Consider the following 16,585-nt stretch of genomic DNA (forward strand, 5'->3'; position numbering starts at 1 on the left):
AACCAAAGAGAATATTTATTAAAATAAAGCAAAAGTTACTAAGTACCATCATTACTATTTGTCATCATTAACTCAATTTGATGGAAAATTATTGCACATAAAATTCTAGGCCTGAGACAGTCTGGGGCACAGTAGGAGTTATTCAATCCCAGTTTGGTGAGAAAAGTTATACGAAATTAGTTTTAAAGGAGTTCTTGCTGGATCTTTAGAAGCCAAAGTAAAATCAGCATTTAGCTAATTAACTTAGTGGTAAATAAAGAAAGTTTCTAACAGCCTTAGCCCCAGGCTAAACTAGAACTTTTTATAGGTTATGATACCCATACTAGCGAGAACCAAACATCACATGGCTAACTCAGATCAAACCTTTACTATATTTGAAGTTGAAAATTTTTTCCATCAAGGTGGTACCTTTGAATTGGAGCAAAAGAAAGACACTGGCTTGTACCTATTAATGAAAAACCCATGCAAATTAACAGGCTAAATAACCCAATCTTATTTTTGAATTCAAATGCCTGTACTATTTTCACAATTATCATCTACAGAACAACTAACACTTAAGAATCTCTGCACCAAAATGTGAAAAACTGATCAAGAGATACTACTCTACTACCTGACCGCAATGTAAATGCATCATTAAGCTCATCAAAACTTCAAAAATACATGTCCTTGTACACAGATCATCCCTAGGCATAGAGAGCAAAAGTTGAGAATGCATGCAAACTTGTAAGGTGAATACAGCTGTTATCCATAAAACTACTCATGGGAAGTCACAATACACACTCTGAGGAAAAAACAGAGTTGACAAAGTTGGAATACATCTTCATTGAGCAATCCAAGTTCATCCCCTAAAGGCACTGTGAATGACATGTTGTTATATTCAACTCTCTGACAGCAGCAGTTCTTTATCTTCTATATGAGCCCTAAAGCCCCAAGAGACTTTCTGAAGCACCCAACACTGTCAAGTGAGCATTCCTGCACTACTCCATACAAGACCACACTGTGTGCACAGTTTGCTGACAGAGACATGTCATAAATGAGAGACCAAAGAATCAGATGTAACATGTCCTTTCTGTCCTTACAAATAAAATTTCTTCAGCTGTCAAACACCACTGCAGACAGACAAGCAGAGTAGCAGCCAGAAAAATGCCAACCACGTGGAATCTGTCAGTGCGTTATCATCTACTATGCAAAGAGGTAAGCTCATTGACTTGAAAGCCGAAGATTTTAAAAACCTATCAGGTGGAAAAACGTAAGTAGCCTTGGAAAAATTTATAACAGTCAAATATTCTAATCACCTGACAACTCCAGTCTAAGATATAGAAGGTGTCTGAAATATAATGATTCTGAAAGATCACGGGAGAGTTCTACATTACTCACATAGTAGATGGGAAAGTGTCACCCAAATGATATTGACTTGACCCATCAGAAAACCACTACAGTGCTGAAAAACATTACTTCAACCAGTCAACCCTGTTTGATCATTCATTCAAAATAAACAACATTAGACATAATTTGCTTTGAAAGAAAGAAGAATCTTGAGTGGACCATGGACATCTTGAGAATATATTAGCCCACCTACATGTCAGCTTCAGAAATTAGGAGAGATTAGGAGAAATGCTGTTGCACACATTGCTTGAATCTCTTACAAAACAGATGAACAGATGACATTTTAGTGCTAAGGAATCAATTTGCCTATAGCACTGCATGTGTATTATCCAAGCCTGTATGACAAAGATATAGACTCCCATGAAGATCAGTCTGATATAGCTTAAGGATAATAAACAACTTTTTAAGTAAACAGAGGTACAAAAAGCCTGGAACTCAAGGGAAGATGAGAGTCCCCAAGTCCCTCAAAAAGCTCCAATATTTTTCAGTACCATCTTTAAGCATCAAGACATTAACAATCAAGACATTGTGAAATCAAGGGATTTCACAAAAAATCAGCAGCTAGCCAAGTCTCTCAAATTTTGACATTGTAACTGCATCTATTTGACATTGTATTAATTCCTCATTGATAATTATTTCCTCTCTTATAAGCATCACTCAACACAAAATTACTCTTCTCCTCTTTTTCTTGCAAGAAAGGAAAACAATCATTAAAGTCCAAAGGAAAAACTGTGGAAGTGAGAGGAGTTGCCTCAGCTCATACAGTAAGTACCAATGGCAAATGTTGGAATGCTTTGTTTTGTTTTAAAACACACTTCATGGGAAGAGTAGGGTACACAGCAAGAAGCTATGTACTATAAATAATGATATAATATCACTACAGATTACTATCAGCATCAGCTTTCAAATAATTTGTAATATCTAAAACCTGGAGTGTTTGTAACACCAAATACTGATTTGTTGAAGTGAAAAAAAAAAGGAAGAAAGCTTACTTAACATTATTACAGACAACAAGAGTTAACTAAAAAGATGATTACATACAGCCAGTAACGAATTCCTCATTTCCTTTATCATCCTCAGACATATTTAAATCTTGTTCTTCATCAAATGCAGTATAATATGCAAGATCAGTCACCCATTTGCCCTCCTCATTTTGATAGACAATGCTGTGTGGCAAATCACCTAAAAAATACATCAAATGCTGCATTATGGATTAAAAAAAAAAAGGGATACGGCAAAAGTTGCTCCAACTGCAAGCTTAAACTAATTTCATCAGCAAATAAGTAACAGTTAAGTACAATATACAACAATCAGTGTTTCTGAAAACAATAGCAAGTCAGACTTAATTCATGCTACATTGTTTTTTATTACCAAGTCCTACAACTAAATAAAAATGCCTAGCTTACAATTTTATTTCTTTTTCCATGCAACAGAATATGGTCACAATTGCATGGACAGGTTTAATGTAAGGATAGGTTGTATGTAAAGCATCCCACCTTTGTCTGTTGTAGCTAAACTTAAGTTCTCATAGCTGTCCCCAGCTGGAGACAGGTAAGTATCAGGAAGACCAGCTTTACATTGAGTTGCATCTGCCTGAGGCGCATTTGCACTAGGAAGCTCAGGAGTGGTGTCACATCCCAAAAATCCTCTTGCTGTGTGTAGCACTTCTGCATCAGAATAAGTAGCCTGACAGACAGAGGACTCCAGTTCTTGCTTTGGAAGGACATCTGAGACATCAGCTTTATGGCTGTCCATGCACTGGAGGTACAGGGAATCTAATCGCAGCTCAGCAGCTGTGCGGGAATCCAGCACATCCTCAGCAGTCACCAAATTCTTTGAAAACAATAATCATTTGAAAAGTGACAGAAGCACAGTTATTAACTGCATGTATTAAAAGTTCTAGATACAAAACAGTCCAAGCTGACTATGTTTGAAAAACAGGCATAGAACCAAAGTGGTATTATTAATTTTTTGTAAAGGAAGGTTGGGTGGTTAGCTAAAGATCTAACAAGTTTTCAAACACACTGCCATCTTCTACTACAGACTTACTCTACATGAATAATAGGAATTTAAATGGCAATTTCATACCATTTCCTGCACTGCTCTGGGCAGCGTTTGTTTTTGCACAGGACGTCCAGTTATCCCTTCATTTTGTGAATCTTCATCACTAGCACTTCCAGAATCTATTTCAGTCACAGCCCCATAACCGGCAGAATCCTTAAAGCTCTCCTTTAGATAAAAATTATAAAACATTTAGGTAGATTAGATATTAAAAAAAAAAAAAAAACAAAACCAAACCAAAAAAAAAAAAAAAAAAAAAAAAAAAAAAAACCAAACAAAAAAACCAAACAAAAAAAAACACTACAGGGCCTTTTAGAATACTAAAAAATTCTCTGGTAGAAAAGAGATTAATGATTCTCTGTTCACTCATACGACACTGCCATAGCCAGCACCTCTAGTTAGCCTCTGCCACCAAGAAGAGTTGCTGGCCATGCCAATCCATAGATGTGCCTGCAAGGGCATACACAACAAGAGGATGGGAAGATTTCTTCTTATTCCTACTACATCTTTTCATTCCCTTTAACAAGAGTTCTGTGTTATTCCCCTTTCACTCCTAGCTGACCCATTGTTGGATGAGGGGTCCAAATCAGACTCAGAGCCTTTTGCACCTACCCTACTGTCTATCTACAAGGCAGGGACATGTTGCACAGAGAAGCCCTGAGAGCAGAGCTCTGCTATTCTCACTTTTAAAACCACTTATCCCTTCCTTCATGCACCGCTGTAACAAACTGCAGCCTATCCAAACTACTTGAACAGGGTTAACATCACTTCCCAAACAGCCTGGAAACTCTGATGTCAGTTGGGAAATTTCTGAAATTTCAGAAGCTGCAGTTTAACTGTTTAAATCACACTTTTCCACTCTGGTCAAGCATGAGACTGCCAGGATCACAATGACTGTTGCAAAGCCAAGAAAATGGAAAGGCACTTAATCCCTGGCAACTCATTTGGAATGGAGCTAACTGTTGCTCAAAGGCAAACCACAAACCAGCCTGTTACTGCCCTACATTTAACTTCCACATTATTTACCAATTATTTAAGAGAATTATTGACTCTCCTGGAAAGACAAGTCTCTGTGTCACTTTTAAAGACCTTGGACATTGTTATGCAAGATGAAAAACAAGTGATTAAAATTATTATTTATAAACTTGTATCATCAAAAAGAAGTGCCAGCATGTTGCCTTAATACCTATAGAAACAAAAAAAGGAAACCAAAAAGACCATTAAAACTAACTCTGTTTAGAATACCAACAAATATAATCACTGAAAATTTAACATGTTTAAGAGCCATTGGGCATGCTGAGCTTTGAACTTTAAACCTACTTTTAGTAAGACATTTTCAGACAGCTTCAGTGCTGCACAGTGTTCTGAGAGGTTTTGCAGGTTGGTGTCTCTTCTTATTTCTGGTTGTATCAGCTGCTCAAAATATGCTTCTAGTTTGTTATCAAATTCTTCATCATCAATATCTTCACCTATGAAAAGTGAAGAAAATATCCTTTTCATTTTAACAGACATTTTATATCACCTGATATACTACCAAAACAATTCCATAATTTACACTGAATATTGAATTGCATGATAAAAACAAAAAGACCAGTTAGGTTCACCAGTACTGGAACCCTGAATAGGCAAATATTTCCAGCTAACAGCTACCAACTCTTCGGAGGGCAACCAAAAGTAACTTCATCTTCTTGAGTGTAAGAAACAACCCAACAGTATTTCTACTCAGCAAACTATTAACTTAATTCTTATTATGCTAAACTCTCAAGTGAAGTTATGCAACAAGAAAGAACAAAACAACTTCAAAAGACAGCCATGACATACGTAGATGCCATGGGAGAAATGCAGTAACTTTACTGCAAGGGTACCTCATCTCACAACAGTAACCCTATTGATCTCTCTGCCTCCCCCACTGGTACATCCAAGAACATGCCCTGTCATCCTTCATGTCATGGGCAAAGTCAGCTGCACTAATGAAGAGCATGTTTGTCCTTCTGCAGCAGCCCCTGGAAGGGCACAAAAAGTTCAAAAGTCTTAGTGATCTAGAACTCATGCACTCATTTTTATGCCTGCAAGTAAATCAGACTTAAAACTCAGACGTTACCGCACACATGCTGCTACCACAACATGCAGCATCTAAAGAGAGGTGAACTCAAACTCAAGTAAAAGTCCTTTTTAACTGCATGGGTGTGCTCTTCACTACAGAATTTTATCTCTACTGAACTGAACTGAAAATGTAGGTAGAGTTACCACTTTATTAAATCAATGCTGATGTTGCCACTTCTATCTTTGCTTCACAGTAACTGAGCACTATTGTTTAATTTTTTAGATTAAAATTCCAATTGTGATCTTCTCTGACAAATTCCATAGCCATCTACTCCTGTTACAATTTAAAAAGTCAGTTTTCCAAAGAACAGTTTTCTTTAAAATTGTTATACTACTTTTTTATCAAGCACAATCTGATATTAAATACTTAAGTAAAACAGAATCTTTTTTCTCAAGTATGCAATAACATTGAGACTAATTCTGACTCAGCTACCAAGAGTTATAAACACACCTACCAGTGGAATCTTCATCTGTGCTTAGAAGAGATGAGAGTTTCTCATTCTCCAAAAAACTTGAAAGGCTATTGCTAAGGTGAACACCTGAGATAACACCTTCCATCAGCTTTTCAGAAGGTTCAGATGGACCAACCTGTGAAAAGCACCCATAAAGAAATGTTTCTAGAAATTACTAACTAACGTATGAATTCAGTTAATATAAATAATTAATGAGGTGAATAATAAAAATAAAATAATTAATGAGGTGAATAATATTGCAAAACTCTGCATACACTTTTTTTACTTATCCTAGGAAACACTCTAGTTCCAATGGACTTTGCCCGATAGCTTCCAGAATGGACGCATGCAAGAAACATAGGAAGCATAAAAGGGGAAGAGCAAAAAACCATCTGAAGGGCACCAAACTTAAGAGATCTCAAAATAAAAAACTGAAACATTGGATTAGAGTTTACACTTGAAAAAACTGTCCTCCATCATTCATTGAGCTGCAATCCCAACTTTAATGTACAAAGACATCTCTCAATAGTTTCCTGCGCTGTTAAAACAGAGCCTCTTCAGAAATGGTACACACAGATCCAACTTTTGTTGGAAATTTCTCCAAAGGAGCACACTGAATTACTCAAAAAGCAATATTTCAGCTGAATCTAGTTAACTGCAAATACTTTATCTTTTCTATAGCTGAATGATTTTTAAAAACAGCATGATGTAATGTCTGCTATGGATTTAGTCTCATATTCTTTGTGATGAACAGATCTTTGACACAGCAAAAAAAAAGTCCAAGTTCATAAAGTAAAGAATTTGAAAGGAAAATGAATTATGGTTTTCAGAAGACAGCCAGCAAGCATTCAACTGCAACTCACTGACCACTGTGGCCCCTACAAAAATCAAATGACAGAAAACTAAATCAGAATACTAGCTGACACATTAAGGAGTATGTATTGGACAGCATTTGGTTGCAGCCTGATGTGTATTTTCTACAAGGAACAGGAAACCCCCCCATTCCTGTCTGCAGTGGGTCTCTGTGACCAGAACTCTTAGCATCTCTAATACAGTAGATAAAAACAGGTGAAGCATAACCCTACCTGTCAATACCAGCAGCTATTTGCTAGCTCTGCATTGTGTACTTCAATTTCCAAAACCACTACAAAAGAATTCCTCAAAAGATGCTTCACTAAGACAGACTACAACTGGCATAAAATGCAAGGTCCATACAGTGACAAAGAACTACAAGACAGTGGAGGCTAGGAACAAACAACAGTTTTCACAGCTGAGGAATATTAGATGGAGTCATGTTCACACGGTACTAATGAAGTGATCTGCAAAATGAAGGCAAAGTGAGTCATGACAGCACCTTTAAAACACAAGATATACACAGTATAAAACAATAAACACAGCTCCATTCCTTCCTCCTCCTCTCACAGAATTAAATTTATTAGATTAATATTAAAAAACATTTCATCTCACTGTATTTGGAAAAGTTTTTACCTTGCTGTTTTTAACATCTGGGAGAAAACATATTCCAGTTGGCAAATCTGAAACATAAGAAAGTGGTGTAGAGCAGTATTTTAGCAGTAAAACATGAGAACATAAGTGCTGACTATTCTCTAAGTTTAAACTGAGCCTCTGGAAGGTCTTGGCATACACCATAGAAGTAACCCAAACATACAGATTACCACAACACTAAACCTTGTACGTTCTTATGACAATGATCTAAAGCATCTTGTTAAATAGGCAGAGCTTCATCAGGGCTAAAACTCTAAAAATGATCGAAGTTATTTATTGCCTTAAGGATTTCCACAAGGCAGCACAAGAAAGCAAGGAGTCCCAGTTTGTGCTAGCAGAAAGAGGAACAAGGGTTCTGTTCCACTGCTGCATTTCATCTATTGGACCAATTCTTGTTTTGGATCATTTAAAGCAGCTTCCAAATGTCTTTCAGATCCGCATATAATCCAGTTGGAAGTCCCACAAGACAGAGAACAGTTTAGACTTGCACACACAAATTTTAGCAAAAAAGGTTTGTAATTCTTTAGTAATAGGTGTGAATAGAAGACAATTTTCAAATAATTTCCAAGTTAAAATCAAGTAACTAAATCTGCCTGGCCACCATCAAGTCCAAACACTGGGCACTCTCAGTTTTCAAAAGCATCACCATTTTCTTGCCAGTTACTACCACTTATTCAAGACTTCAACAACAAAGGACTGGAGCCAACACTTCCCTGTTAGAAGTGGATTTTATGTGTCTATTTATATTACAGGTCACAATACTTTATCATTGAACATGTTATCTGTCAAAATCATTAATACTTCACAAAAACCTATACAAATACTCAAAGCTTGGAAAAGGAAAATGTCTAAAAGTATATATTTACTAATTGTATTTACTGACTTTTAAAGGACAAGTAGAATTTATTCACAGTACTGGCATTAGCAAGAACCCCAGACAAGCTTAATATCAGTAGCCATACTATTAAAATTAATTTGGGAATATTCTTTTGTTTCCAGTACTCTACCCAGACTTCAGAAAAAGTATAGTTTTCACAGCAAGTACTCAAAACTGTTTTTTCATGTATAACCCCACTAGAGGGGCATGCTTCCAACACCTACAGCAGCAATTAAAGACATCTGTTACAGGTTGGAATGGGGCAAGAGAAGAGATGCTAGCTAAAACATAAACTTGCAGCCTCACACTTACTGAAATAGAAGGGGTAGAGAACAAGCTACATACACTTCTTCCATAAAGTTCCTGAACTAAGTCAGATTACTACTGGCATTCTATTTATGATACTATATAGCAAACACTTTTTTCAACAACTTGCTGTATAGCTTTGTACTTTGAGGAGAACTCAGAGAACATGTCAACCACAAGCTTTCTCTGTTTTCAATTTGCTCAAATCCAAAAGGCTTTTTTTCAAAACCCATTTATAATCTGCCATAAAACAGTGAAAGGGTCAAAAGAAGACATCTGCAGTATAAAAAGCTAATTACAGTGACAGTAAGTACACAATTTTTCTCAAAATGTAATACCTTTCAATTGTTCAACAGGCAAAACTTCACGTAAGGTACTTTGACTGTGATTTGAATGTTCAACGACATTCTGAGGTTGCTCTCCATATATTGAGTGGGATTCTTTCAAATTAACACAGGATGGCTGAGGGTCTTCAATTTGGGTAGCAATTTCCCTAAAAAGAGAATTATTTAAATGAAAAATCAGTTAGTTACACAGACCATCATCTCTTGTGATAAAGATTTGATACATTCTCCAATTGCTTTGTCTCAGTCTGTTGTTTCCAGTATAGGATAGATTCTAAAGACCTGTCATTTTACAATAAAAGAATACATATCAAAATTACAAGGACTTCAGCATCACAATCTAAACTGTGAAACAAATAGTGAAATTTCATGCAAAACATGCCTCTCTACCTATTTGTTCCTCTCTTTGATTTCCATAAAAAGAGGGATAAGTATAAGGACAAAAGGGCTTACTCTGGCCAAGTTCCATGATCCATTTGAGACCAAGACAAACACTAGGCAAGATTTTGCCAAGTTCACAATATCACCATTTCTATTACACTCAATAAAGGACAAAATTATAAAGAACATGAGTTACTGAAATTGCATGTCATTAAATAACAGCTTTTGCAATTATGCAGGAAAGTTATCCTTCGCTTCTGGTTTTACAGAACATCCACACAGGCTTATAAACTAATCAGGCCAGATGTTAAAGTTTCATACTTTTGCTTCAGTATTTCAAGTAAATAAATGAAACTAACATTTGAAAGTCTAAAACACAACTAGTCCATGTTCTGTATTTTGTTTTCTTTCTTGAGTACAATCAAGGCACCGACTCTGTCTCAAATCTTATGTTCGTTGTTTTGATTGAGCCCCACTGCCTGGGGCTCAATTTTATCAGTGAGAAAGGCACACAGTACAGTTTGTGTCACAACAGCAGCACATCTGGCCTTGGTCAGAATATGCAACAGCTTCCAACACTTCCACCACTCAGCAATGCTTTCTCAAGTGTATCTCTAACAATAACTATTTCTGAAGAAATACCAATCACTGAGGCTACAAGAAAAGCAAATTTAATAGAAACTGTTGCTCCTTCTGTAAGCAAGCTGCCTGATACTTACTCCAAACATATTTATATCAGTGCAGAATGCTGTTCACACACATGACACGAACCAGAAACACCAGCTTAATTCTAGATTATGTAAAGTAAACTAGATAAATACAGGCCAAATTCAGGTAAGTCAATTAAATAATCATGCTTAGGACAATTTAAATTAGTATGACAACAAAACAAAACCTCACAGTCTAGGAAACATCCCTTGTGAAGATTTCGTTCCTGTCACATATATGAAGTCCAATTAATCAATCAAACAGCAGAATGCTGCTGATGTAGGGCTGCACAGGCTAAGTGGCACCAGCCACTGAGTGGAAGGCCACTGGGTGCTTCCACGTGGCCCAGCACTATCCCCCTTCAGAAAACACAGAGGAGCTGGTTTTGTAGGAAAAGCTGCCCAGGCTGCCAAACACTGTGAGCTAACAGGCCAATGCACAGCTGAGCTCCCCAGTTACTGCAGGCCAGTAGTAAAAGCTGCTGCTTTCCACTCTGCAACTCAATTCTGAAATAGCCCATCATTAGCCATATAGTACATATAAATCTATATACTAACTTACACTGTGCCTGCATTTTAGGACAGAATTAGATTTTAACTACCTCACTTACATGTCATCATGAAAGCAGAGGGCAACTCTTTCCATTGGCTCAGGATGTGACTGACTACTGTGAGAAGATCTGGATAGAGGTGAATGTTTCCCTTCTAAATAGGATGCACAGTCATCAGGAAGCCTGTAAATGTGGGGCAAAAAATCACACATCACAGTCATTCTAATATGCACTGCTCCTGTTTTCCAGAAAATTGGCAGGGGAAAAACTCGTATTTGTGACTACTTATTTCCTGTAAGTTAAGTTATTGCAATATTGTAGCTAATCTGTATTTACATATGTATTCTGAACACTCCTCTCCAGTCTTCTGTAGCTCTTCAGAGAAAAAACACATTACAGTTTTTGGTGGCTAGTGGTGTCCTTCTGGAAGGACAGGGTATTAAAGTCTCATCTTACTTGTTAAGTAACAGGACAGCAGTTAAGCACAAAGGCTTCAAATTGTTACTCTTTGCTCTACTCCTTGTTGAGCAAATTTTAGTTCTTATACATAATGCTGGATCTTACAGTTTCTAAAAGGAGCTAAATTCAGGTAAGTTCAGTGAACAGTTAACAGAGAACACACAGGTAAAAAATACATTCTTCTCTCTCATTCTCTTCTCTACACAGCTTCAAACTCGAGTCAAGTAAGCTGAAGAGACAAGTTAAAAGAGATTTGACAGTTACAGTCTAAAAATTAAATTAGTTTCGAAGAGCAGTTTTTGTAAATGTTAAGTATTCTACTAGTTACAAATTAAGTGTGAAGTTTACACTGGTAATAGAGACAATCCTATGTTTGATTACTGAGATACTGATTGGTAAATAGTTTTATCACCGACCAAGTAATCTGCAAAATTAATTTTTGCTCTCCAGAGTTAGATGCTTCAACTATTTTTTTTATATTTCTGAATAGCACTCACTGAGACCTCACCTGTTGTCACTGCCCTCTTGGCTCCTGGCGACAGTGGAGGCCGCCACAGGTAACCCCGGGTTGGAGGAGACGGTGACATTCTCAAAGAGCACACTCGCGCTGCTGTTCAAGGACTGGCCCAAGTAGCTCGGGAAGGTCTCGTCGGCGATACCCCTGAAGTCTTCCATCATCCCGCCTGGAACAGCACTCGGCCCGGCACCACCATCAGCCCCGCCCGGGCAGCATCTGCAGGCAGGACCCGAACACTTCACCCTCACATCACTGCCCGGGAAACCTGGAAAACCACCCCGCTTTAGCCACAGAAGTGCTCAAGAACCGTTCCCTGCCCTCTCCCACCAAGACTTTAGAGGGACACGCTTTCACAGCGCTCTCGGAGCGCCCAACAAGAGCGGTGCTCCTGCCACTCACTCCAGCGCCGCTGCGAGACGTGCCAGCCTATATTTAGCGTGTAAAGCCGCCCGGACCGGGCAGTCCCAGCCTGCCTTCCTCCCTCCGCGGCCCCTCCAGGGAGCACCTGGGGCGACCCCAACTCCGTGTGACCTCGGGCCGCGGCAGGAAGGCTCCCGCTGCTCACCGGCCACGCTCCGCCGCGCAGTTCGGAAGCCGGCGAGCGCCTTTTTATCCAAAGAGGAGGGAGAGAAGAGCTCTGCCCTTCCCGAGGGTTCCAGGTGCACCAGAAACAGGAGCTGGCGGACAGACGGACCGACCACCAAAACTCGGGATGGGATGGGATCCGCCCCGCGCCGCCGCCGCCGCAGCGCTCCCCACCGGCCGGGCGGGCACCGCTCGCTCCCCCGGCGCGCAACGGAAACGGCCGCGCGATCGGCCCGCCCCACACCCGCGCGGCCGGCAGCGCATGCGCAGCGGCGCCGCGCGCGCCGCCGAAACTTTGGCGCTCCCTCCCGCGCAGCCAATGGCAGCGCCCCAAGCGGAGCCGGCCACGGGCGGGCACGGCGCGCGGTAGCGGACGGGGAGCGAGACAGTCTGGGCGGGGCAGGCGGCAGCGCTGATTGGGCGATGCGCGCGCGGCACCGCCCAGCCCCGCCCCCCCGGCCGTTAGCAGGAACGGGGCCGGGTGTGGCCTGAGGGAGCGGGAGTGGAAGCGGGAACGGTAGCGGGAATAGGCGGCGAGGCTGCGGGCAGTGTGGGGAAGGGGAGGATGTCATCGGTGTATTTTGTCTCAGGTATTTGCTTTCAGGCCAGCCGGGCTGGAGTTCCCGTACCAGGGAGTAGCTCCGGGTCTTCCAGGGGAAGGGCCGCTGAACATCCCGCCCGAGTCTGCTGTCACCCGTCCTACCTAAAAATGGGAAAAACAAAAAAGGTCCATTCAGATTAATTCATGTGAAGTTGTTTATATTCCCGGCTTTGTTTTCTGTCCCGTTTTTGCCATCTGAATCAGTTAGATGAGTGTGGCTTTTCTCAAACATTAAAATGAATAGTATATCTGAAAAATGCCAGTCACTTGTTTTTAAAATTTTAAAAGTTTAACAGTAATAAAATAGTTATAAAAATAGTAATACAATTAGAGTAATAATAATTTAGACAAATTGAATTAGGACAAAATGGAACAATAAGAACATGAGTTACGGACGGTCCAGGTATCTTTTCTGGGCAGCACGAGCCCGAAAAAGGACCCACGTTAACAGAGGATTAACCCTTAAAAACAACAGCCTGTTGCATATTCATACACCTCATACATGATGCATAAATTCCATTCAAACACAGGATTCTGTCTGGTCATTGTCAACTTCTTCCTCCGAATCCTAACAGCGCCTTCGAGGCAGGAAGAAGTTCGTTTCTTCTGATAGGAGGGCAATAAATTCTCTTTCTCTGAAAGATTTAGGTGTCCCGTGGCTGCTATCTTGCTGCGAGTCCTTTCTTTAAAAAAAGTATCTTGCATAGAATAGTTTCTATTTTAACCTTATCTTATAACCAAAAACTGTATTTAACGCACTACTTAAGAGAATTAATACAGCATTACTTTCTAATGTAATACATATAATGTGAAAAATGAGTATTTTATTATTGGTTTTTCACAAATATTAAAATTAATATTATATGTGTTGTGTTAGAAAGTAATGCTGTATTAATTCTCTTAAGTAGTGCGTTAAATACAGTTTTTGGTTATAAGATAAGGTTAAAATAGAAACTATTCTATGCAAGATACTTTTTTTAAAGAAAGGACTCGCAGCAAGATAGCAGCCACGGGACACCTAAATCTTTCAGAGAAAGAGAATTTATTGCCCTCCTATCAGAAGAAACGAACTTCTTCCTGCCTCGCTCAGCCTGAAGATGCCGTCAGGATTAAGAGGAGGAAGTTGACACTGACCAGACAGAATCCTGTGTTTGAATGGAATTTATGCATCATGTATGAGGTGTATGAATATGCAACAGGCTATTGTTTTTAAGGGTTAATCCTCTGTTAACGTGGGTCCTTTTTTGGGCTTATTTTGCCCAGAAAAAGGTACCTGGACCATCTGAAACTCTTTGTTTCCATCATCTCATATTCCAAATTGTCCAAATTATTATTATTCTAATTGTTTTACTATTTTAAAACCATTTTATTACTATTAAAATTTTAAAAACAAGTCATTAGCGTTTTTCACAACGAGGCTGGAAAACAGAATCATTAGGTGTGGAAGGAACCTCTGGTCCAGTCCCACTGCCATGCCAGGGCAGGGTCACCAGAGCAGGGGGCTCTGGCTGGGGTTTGAATGCTGGGCAGCCTGTCCCAGTGCTCTGCCACCCTCAGAGTAAAGAATTTCTTTCTCATGTTGAGGTGGAACTCCTTGTGTTCTAGTTTATGTACAGAACATGGAAAATTTCATTTCCACGCTGAAGCGTACATGTCACGGGGTTTTTTTAAGTAGAGGATGTGAGCAGGTGCCTTCCAAATGTGTGTGTGTGCATGAAAACTTCTGCAGATCTACATCAAATTCAGTGCTCTCCAGGATGTTTTCAGAATGCATTTCTATGGTTGTATTCCTTGTATGGAGAGTGAAAATCCACATTTGTTGTAATCAGAAATTCATACTGGTTCAAATATGTTCAAAACAAGACCAAACAACAGCAAAAGCAAAACCACCACAGACACAAACCGCACACACAAACCCACAAAACCAAGGAAAACAAAGAAAACCACCAATGCCATCTCATGGCTTCTACAAGACCCAAAACTTTCCAATCCTGGCAGCTCAAACTAAGATGTGCTCCAAGCACAGAAGCAGTAGAAGGGCTATTCTGGGTATTCTTGCAAAAGAAGAAAAAGGAGTGTAGCCTTAAAAAGTGCTGCATAAATTTAAAATATTGCTTGTACCTGCTGTAATTATCCCTTTCAAAGCCCTTCTCTAATCTTCCCTCCTAGAGTTTTGCTGCCTATGTCCAAGGGCCCAGATCCTGCACAGAAGTTCACAGGCTTGAGTCAAGGAAGAAGAGTCTATGAATTTGAGGAAGCAGAGTTGGAAAGTCAGGGATGTACATGAAAGGCTCCTGGTTTGGAGAGAGGTCAATACAAAATAGCAGGTAGGGGGCAAGGCAGGCATTGGCCACAAAACCAGCCTGAGCTCATTTGCTGAGGTTAAAGTACCTGGCCACTGTGTTCTAACATGACTTGTTTGTACTGAATCTTACAGCATGTTTCCATTAGTAAGAGGTGTGACTGGAATGAGGATATCTAATAATAACACATGTTCATCACAAAGGAAAATAACGTGACCATGCTGAATAAACTATTAACAACGCACTACTAGAAACTGCAAAAAATTGTCATTACTCTAACTGGTAATCAGTGACCTCTTCCAGGGTTAAGACATGAATGCTGCAAATGGTTTAACACTTAAAAAATATGTTTTGTTGCTTCCATATCAAGAAACAATTTGGTCTGGTTTAGGACTATATCCCAGTGTAATAGTGTTGATTTTTATTTTTTCAGTTATTCATTCTCCCTTAGAGGAACAGTAACTTTCCACCCTCCATTTAAATATTATCTTTTAATCATGTAGCATTTCTGTTTAGCATAAAAGCTGGCATGGTTTCATGTTAACTTTTTCTAGTAAAGTTACAAAACTTTTTTTTCCTTCTGTTCACTTCTGTTCCTGTTGGCTGGAAAGTATCAGCAGCCTCCCTCCACACATGTTCAGCAAGCACATTTTAATACCAGTGTACCTCATGGGTTTTTAAATTAAAACTTGATTCCTCAGAGAGAAACAAAGAAACAAATGTGGTGGATCTGAGCAAATGAAGTTTTCAGAACACAAGTAAAGCTCATAGGAACACGTCATTTTGGAAAAATACAAGTTGTCCTCTCCCTTACCTCACAGTAGTGGTCTAGGAAACAGGGTAAGTCCATGTTGAAGCGCATTGAAAGATGCAATTACACTTTGGGTTTCTGCAGCACAAAGGCCTCATCTTTCCTTCCTTCCCCCAGGATCTGCCCAAAAACCTCAGCAGTCCCATCCTGTGCAGTAATGCTACTCCTGGGCAATACCAAGCATTCTTTGCCCAGCATTGTCTTCCTGCCTGCCTTGCACCAGTCTGAGTCAGTGCCAACATACTGATCCACAGCAGTGATGCTCCCTCCCGTGCTGACAGCACAAAAGACATTTGGCATTTTTCAAGCTAGCACTCTTTCTTCAAAATGCCCTGATTGAATTCAGTCACTGGAAAAGAACTGAGAGGTAATGTGAAACCCAACAGCTTTAGGAGCCTGCACAGACCTCCAGCACAGCCATGGGAGAAGTGAGAGCACACCTTGTGGCACAGACTGGGAATATGCAGCTGCACATCAAGAATGGCACAGAGCAGAGCTAGGAGAGTGGACACCTGATTCAGAAAAACTCCTTCATCAGGAACCTGTTAAAAAATAATTACAAGGAAAGACATACAAATACAGACCTTTCAGAACAAGTTTATTAGTCAACCACAATTATAAAATTTAAATATTTA

At 39.6% G+C, this 16,585-nt stretch overlaps 1 protein-coding gene across 1 annotated transcript in view; it reads right to left on the bottom strand.

Moving 5' to 3' along the window:
• The window catches only part of CEP192 (centrosomal protein 192), a 75,054-nt gene that overhangs the window by 47,252 nt on the left and 11,217 nt on the right, over window positions 1-16,585 (bottom strand). Inside the window, exons 10-20 of the mRNA XM_063149748.1 lie at window positions 16,357-16,492; window positions 12,216-12,938; window positions 11,642-11,915; window positions 10,735-10,857; window positions 9,030-9,184; window positions 7,491-7,537; window positions 6,006-6,138; window positions 4,768-4,916; window positions 3,475-3,615; window positions 2,883-3,219; window positions 2,428-2,568 (exon numbers count right to left, since the gene is read on the bottom strand). Coding sequence (XP_063005818.1) covers window positions 2,428-2,568; window positions 2,883-3,219; window positions 3,475-3,615; window positions 4,768-4,916; window positions 6,006-6,138; window positions 7,491-7,537; window positions 9,030-9,184; window positions 10,735-10,857; window positions 11,642-11,915; window positions 12,216-12,938; window positions 16,357-16,492 — 2,359 coding nt within the window. The remainder of the gene's footprint in view (window positions 1-2,427; window positions 2,569-2,882; window positions 3,220-3,474; window positions 3,616-4,767; window positions 4,917-6,005; window positions 6,139-7,490; window positions 7,538-9,029; window positions 9,185-10,734; window positions 10,858-11,641; window positions 11,916-12,215; window positions 12,939-16,356; window positions 16,493-16,585) is intronic.

The sequence above is a fragment of the Melospiza melodia genome, chromosome 1 (genome assembly GCF_035770615.1).
Source record: "Melospiza melodia melodia isolate bMelMel2 chromosome 1, bMelMel2.pri, whole genome shotgun sequence".
NCBI classification, from domain to species: domain Eukaryota; kingdom Metazoa; phylum Chordata; class Aves; order Passeriformes; family Passerellidae; genus Melospiza; species Melospiza melodia.